The 6,917-nt window shown below is 50.7% G+C and overlaps 1 protein-coding gene across 1 annotated transcript; it reads left to right on the top strand.

The window, feature by feature from the left end:
• Window positions 1-64: 64 nt before the first annotated feature.
• Window positions 65-6,704, top strand: VPS26B (VPS26 retromer complex component B; the record flags this gene model as incomplete). The annotated part of the gene is made up of 6 exons (XM_079545797.1): window positions 65-287; window positions 3,444-3,600; window positions 4,684-4,848; window positions 5,062-5,237; window positions 5,910-6,052; window positions 6,558-6,704. 6 exons carry the CDS (start codon window positions 65-67, stop codon window positions 6,702-6,704), a joined length of 1,011 nt encoding a protein of 336 aa, XP_079401923.1.
• Window positions 6,705-6,917: the final 213 nt, after the last annotated feature.

Below are 6,917 nucleotides of genomic sequence, written 5' to 3'. Positions count from 1 at the left end.
CGTCGGCCCCTCCGCGTTCTCGTCCCCGCGGGGCTCTGTCCGCGGTGCCGCCCCCGCCGGCACAATGAGCTTCTTCGGGTTCGGGCAGAGCGCGGAGGTGGAGCTGGTGCTGAGCGACGCTGAGAGCCGGCGGCGGGTGGAGCACAAAACGGAGGAGGGCAAGAAGGAGAAATACTTCCTTTTCTACGATGGGGAGACCGTGTCCGGCCGGGTCATCCTCACCCTGAAACACCCCAACAGGCGGCTGGAGCACCAGGGCATCAAAGTGGAGTTCATCGGGCAGATCGGTGAGCGGGGCTGCGCGGTGGCGGTGCGGGGCGACGGTTCCGCACGTGTGCCGGGTGCTGAAAGTGGGTTACGAGTTGCACGGAGAATCCCCGCGGCCAGCAGCCCGGCTCCTCGCTTACAGCTCCAGGCCTTTTCCAGGTCGTTGTTCCCTTGTCCTGTTTCTTTCCCTTCTGCTCAGTCACTGATGTAAATCCCTTGATAAATATGCACTGAGATGGTGTGAAATTCGGTGTAAAACTCCATCCTGCAGGCTCAGGGCTTGGCTGGAGGGCCTGGTGCTGACAGCTGCTCGGTAGCACTCTCCAGACTGTGTCCATTTGCCACTGCTTTGGTTAATGCACGGCGTGATGATTGCTGTGTGCCCGTTGGTCTCCACGCAGCAGCGACGCTCAGGGCAGAGGATGGCAAATCAGGTGTTTTTTTATGTGCATTTCACATCCCCAACTGCACCTTCTCCCCTTGCTCCACCGTGCATAGCAGTGCTGCAGCTCAGCTTTCCTGAACCCTATGAGCTGTGCCATGCAGTGTCCATCTCCAGCTCTGCTCTGCTTCGCCCTGATGAGCACACATCGTGGCACAGACAGGCCGCTGACTTTCTGTTGCTGGCAGCCAGCAGCTCTATGTGCATGTCCCCAATTTGGATGTAAGCATCTCCTGCGTGCTTGGAGGCTGCCACACCCACTCCTCAATCTGATGGTGACTGCAGCATTTCACAGCCGTGGCTGAGATCCACAGCCAGGGTAACTCTGAGATGTCTCACAGCATCACTGCTCTGTGCTGATGCACGAGCTGAGCCATGCATGTGTGATACTGTGCCCTTCTGCACTGAGGTTTAGCCCTGAAAACACAAGCTGTACGCTTGCAGCCTTTGCACTGTGAATCACACGCTGTAGGAAATGGAACTGGAGATGTTCCTGCTCAGAGATGTTTTTTCAGTTCTTTTTCCTGGCCTTGTTTGTGCGTAACGCCCTCTGTAAAGGAAGGATAGGCTGAGAGAGCTTGTGAACGCTCGAGTGCAGGTGAGCCTGTTGCTCAGAGGGAGCTGAAGGCTTCCTGCTTTGTTATGATCCTCGGTGGAAACGAGGCATGGACTTTCTGCTCCACTCCATGCTGCCTTGCATGCCTCTTTTCCCCCATTTTGGATATATTTGGAACAACACCCTTGAATTAATACACGTGGCCATAGGCAGTGTGTGCTCAGAGCTGCTGTGTCCTTTGGTTCTGCCCTTTGTGCTGGTTAAGGTGTGGAAGCTGGTATTGCTGATGGCACTCCCTGCATGCTTTCCATCTCAACACAGCTCTCCTTCTGTTCGGACTCCTCGCTGCCATGAGGTCAGCACGTGTAAAACATGAGTTACCAGCTGAAGGGTTGAGACATGGGGATGGGGCACAGGGAGTGCAGCAGTTCCAGGCTGAGTGCTGGAGCCCAGCCTGCGAGCACAGAACCCACTGAAGATTTCAGTTCACCTGCAGTTACTGTGCCTTGAGCGTGCCAACCAGATGTTGGCGGGTTGGTTTTTAAACCTTTCAGCTCCAAAAGCTGAAATTGCAGCTTATACCTGTTTGACATGTGGAAATCTTCAAAAGTGTGGGAAACATCAGTTCTTTCTCTTCAAGGTGCCAATCTCTGCCCTTCTGAGCTGGCAGAGAACGTAGCAAGCTGACGTTCACCTCTCCTTGCCTCCTGCATCGTGTGGGAAGATGATATTCATTCCTCCTTACGTGGCACGAGGCTTTTCCATGTCACATCAGTGAGCACTCCTCTCCCAGTGGGCACATGTGGCACTGCTGCCCCACAGCTGATCTGTGTGTGTCACCCTGCTGCCCAGCCTGATGAGCTCCATGGCGCTTCTGTGTACATCTCAAGGAGCAGAGAACTGAATCTTGCTGCTGTTGCTGAACTCTTGCAGTCCATCCCAACAGCCTCTTCTGCACAGCTCAGTGCTGATGGTAAACCTGTGTGTGCAATTCAGTTTTTGCTTTCTCATCAGAACGTATCAGCTTGGCTGAGGCTTTACTTTTGGGAAGGACTGCGTGGGTGTCTTGCATTCACACAGCTCACTCACAGGGCTGGGAAGGGCAGATTTCATTGATGGTTATGCGTAATACACAGCTGCAAATGGAAATTGTGGAGTTTAAGTTGCTGTTGCTCTGACTTGGGAGAGAGAAGTTTGTTAAATGTAGAAGGAATTGTGCATTAAAGGAGGAGCCTGCAGTCCCATGTCATGCAAGGAGCTTGCGTGGCAAACTGCAGCAGTGTGACCACATGAGTTGAGCTGGTTTAGGCTGTGCTCCCAAAGGTGAATGCTCTTCTTTATTGATGTTTACCTGTTCTCTTGGGGCTGATGGACACACACGTTTGGTTGCTATGCACTGAGCACTGCCTAAGTGCAGAATCAGTGAGGATCTGTGCTGTTGTTGTTCTCTGGTGTGAATCAAAACTGAAGCAGCACCAGCTGGAAGCATCCTAGCACTCCATTTTTGCTCTGTCACTGCTGCTCCATAGAAGCAGTGGTGTTTTTCCTTTCATTATAGTGCCAGTGCCTTTGGCCTTGAGTATAAGGCTGTGTAGGAAACGATGAGAGCTGCTGAGTGTTTGCTGGCCTTCTGTTCTGAATGCATTGCTGTTCTGCTTTGAATTATGCCTTAAGCACATATAAGAGCCAATGTCTTCTGGCATAAAGGTGATGCAAGCTGTAGGGCTGCTCTGAGTATAGATGAGCGTGGGAAAGGTTAGCAGTAAATCAAGTAAATATACCAGGAACCTGAGCTGGTACAGAACAACTCCTTTCTTCTTCCTGACTTTGGCATCACTGTGAAGAACTGCGTTCAGTTCAGGCATCCATTAATGTGTGCAGCTCTGCTGACTGGTAGAGCGAGCACATCGCTAATTGTGCCTAAGCAGCAGCTTGCTGTACTGGCTCAGTGGTTGCCACACACGAGGATCCGGCTGTCCCAGCCACAGTGGTGGCATGTGCTCAAGTTCTGGCCTACATGGAGAGCAGTGAACAAGTGCAGTGTGCTGCAGCCATGGGCTCCCCCAGCAGGTTCTCTGTGCAGTGCTAATGATCTGGACATGAGCGTGGTTCGTAGCTGTGAAGTCTGCATATCCTTACTGTGTGTTGTTCATTTAACGTGGACTTGAATCTTCCTAGAGCTCTACTATGACCGAGGAAACCACCATGAGTTTGTGTCCCTGGTGAAAGACCTGGCCCGTCCTGGGGAATTCACTCAATCACAGATATTTGACTTTGAATTCACACATGTGGAAAAACCTTATGAGTCCTACACGGGGCAGAATGTGAAGTTGAGGTGAGTCTCCTCCCTTTGTTGACCCCTATTCTCAGTTCTGTGTGCAAATCCTGATGCTTACCATAGTGATACTGGAGTGCAGCATCCCTTCCAAAACATCCCTGTGAGTTTATAATGTGACTCCAAACGAAATTTGATGCTCTGAATTGTGAAAGGCTGTCTCTGAGGGCTTTTATAAGCATACATCAGGCTCAAAGGAACCTGTTTGGCCCCATTTCTGTGACGAGAGAAATCAGCCCCTTCTGAATCTACCTAATATTTTCCAATTTACTTGGTAATTAAAAAAACGAACCACAAAAGAAATTGTTTGCTTTAGTCCTCAGCAGGGACATTTTCACCATCGTGTAATCAGTCTTGTAGACTTTAATTGTGCTCTATATGCAAACAGATGCCTCGCTGGTATCTCATTCATATGTTGCAAGCTGTATTTCACATCTGAGTGCTCCAACTGACTTCACATCCAGTCACTGGCTTCAGAGGGTGGGCTGGAAAATTGTGAGATCTGCAGCCCCTGGAGACCAATGTGATCTCACTTCTTGCAAAAGGACAGTGGTTTTCCATGTGTGCTCTGCAAGCTCTTATTGAGATCCCCAGAATGATACGTAGGTAATTCAGGCTCACAAATGCACGAAAGCTTAGAAGAGTCTTAGAAATTGTTATTCCATTTGAAAATTCCCTTTTGGCTTTGCAACCTGTTGGCTGCTCCAGAAGCCAGGGTACTTTGAGGGAAGATTGAGGTTGGATGTCAGGGGGGATTTCTTTACCGTGAGAGTGGTGAGGTGCTGGAACAGCTGCCCAGAGAGGCTGTGGATGCCCCGTCCCTAGAGGTGTTCAAGGCCTGGTTGGATGGGGCCCTGGGCAGCCTGGGCTGGTATTAAATGGGGAGATTGGTGGCCCTACATGTGGCAGGGGGTTGGAGATCCATGATCCTTGAGGTCTTTTCCACCCTAAGCCATTCTGTGATTCTGTGATACTGATAAGCTTATTTGGATAGCCCAGTGCAATCCGTTCAGCCCCGTGCCCCTCCTTGCTTCATCTCCATTACTCCTATGCAGCACTAACAGGAAGGGGGTTCCCTTGCAGGTATTTCCTCCGAGCGACTGTCAGCCGCAGGCTGAACGACGTGGTGAAGGAGATGGACATAGTTGTGCACACTCTTAGCACCTACCCAGAGCTCAACTCCTCTATTAAGATGGAGGTTGGGATTGAGGACTGCCTGCACATTGAGTTTGAGTATAACAAGTCCAAGTAAGTGTCTCAAGAGCAGCCAGTGGTGGTGGGGAATCTGCTACAGGGGCTGCTTTCTTTGGTAGCCTGAAGCTCGTGTCTCAAATGCACTTTCTTCACACGCTCCACCTTATGGCTGGGGCTGAGGATAAGAGCAAAGTGACTCATGGGCTCTTTGCTGCCCTGATCTGCTCCGCGATGCTGACTGTGGTGCTTTCCTCCTTCGTATGCCAGGTATCATTTAAAAGATGTGATTGTCGGTAAGATCTACTTCTTGCTAGTGCGGATCAAGATCAAACACATGGAGATAGATATCATCAAGAGAGAAACGACGGGGACTGGACCCAACGTTTATCATGAGAATGACACAATAGCTAAATATGAGATCATGGACGGTGCCCCTGTGAGAGGTGAGAAAGCAGATGACTTTGAAATTCTTCTCCTCGAGTCTTTAAGGGTGGGAATATGAATGCTGCAGCATTTTCAGCTGACTCTGTGAGCTCACTAGAAATACGCATCCTGTTTTACAGGTGAACTCATGGTCATTTATGTGGGTGATAAAATAGGACCCTCTTCTTTCTCTGGAGTGATGGGAGGAATAGAGGCATAACGAGTAGCAGTGATTTTACTTAATTCTTTAATGAAGGAGTGGCAGAACCAGGAACAGATGTAGATTCACAGTTGGATTGGACCATCAGTTGGCATTGCTGCAACTCAGGGCAGAACGTGTTCTACTTCAGCTCCAGCCTCCTGTGCCACTTGTTTTCCAGTTCCACTGCCCAGCAGAGTTACCTGCCAGAGAAAAATGTCACTTTGTTTGTTCCTGCAGTGCTGTTTTGGTGCAGGTCACAAACAAATTCTGTACTGTTAAAGCTGAGGTGAAATAGCTGCTGCCAGTAGCAGGATCTGGCAATGGACCATGTGTGCTGATGGCTTTTTGAAGGAACTTGAGGTCTGTCAGTTCATTTTGCTCCCCTTCTGGAAAGTCACAAAGTTTGATGTATCCCAGTGAAATGTCGTTTTGCTGGCACTCCTAGTTTGTATTTCCAGGATGCCATGCTGATGTTTTGTGCTCTTTGTAGGGGAGTCCATTCCCATCAGACTCTTTCTGGCTGGCTACGAGCTGACTCCAACAATGAGAGACATCAACAAGAAGTTCTCAGTGCGTTATTACCTCAACTTGGTGCTGATTGACGAGGAAGAGAGACGCTACTTTAAACAGCAGGTGAGAAAAGCTGTTTGGTCCTCTCAGACCCACAGGCTGTCACTGAGCACCTGCTGGGTTGCTGGGGGGGAGAAGCACATTTTTTAATAGAGTATCTGTAAGGACTGGACAGCTTAGAGCATGCAGAGAAGGCCTAGAAGAGATGGTCCACACGGGTCGGGTGTGTGTTCTGCTGGGAATTCATGTAGAAGGCGCTCACCCAGTAGTACTTCTCATCTCTCTTGCTCCAGCGCTTTGATTTATTGATTCTGATGTAGTTAGCAGTGGCAATGGGACAGATCAGCTCTGGACAGCCATTGGGTTTGCCTCCATGCCCAGATCCAGGGGAGGAGTGCTCTACCCGACTTTCAGGAAGGCAGCGTAGCCTGTGGAAGAGATGCCAGCGTGGGCAAGTTCCCACTGGGTGCAAGCTGTGCTGGGCAGCTTGGTTCAGCCTTTGGGTCTGGGTGGGGCTGGGGGCAGGTCTCACAAGCCCTGACAAGCCGTGCTGGATGTGTTGCTGCAGGAGGTGGTGCTTTGGAGGAAAGGAGACATAGTGAGGAAGAGCATGTCCCACCAAGCAGCCATCGCCTCCCAGCGGTTTGAGGGCACGTCCTCACACACGGAGGCCAAGACCCCCAGCCAGCCTGCAGAGAACAACGGCCGGCAGTGAGAGGCCACGCAGAGGAGGGCTGCTGTGGAGCCAGCGGGGACAGCAGCGAGGAGGAAGAAAAAAACACTTCGGAGACTTTGTGAAAAAAAAAAATAACCAGTTTTTGAACTCAATTCCTTTCTTCAAAGGACTAGCAGGGTGGGAAGGGGCTGGGAGGGCAGGGCGAGGCGGAGCACTGGTGGCGCAGAGTTGAAGTTACCTCAGTGCTTCTCC

This window comes from Tetrao urogallus, assembly GCF_951394365.1.
Source record: "Tetrao urogallus genome assembly, chromosome: 22".
NCBI lineage: Eukaryota > Metazoa > Chordata > Aves > Galliformes > Phasianidae > Tetrao > Tetrao urogallus.
The sequence above is the reverse complement of the archived record's forward strand: the minus strand, read 5'-3'. Positions and strand labels throughout refer to the sequence as shown.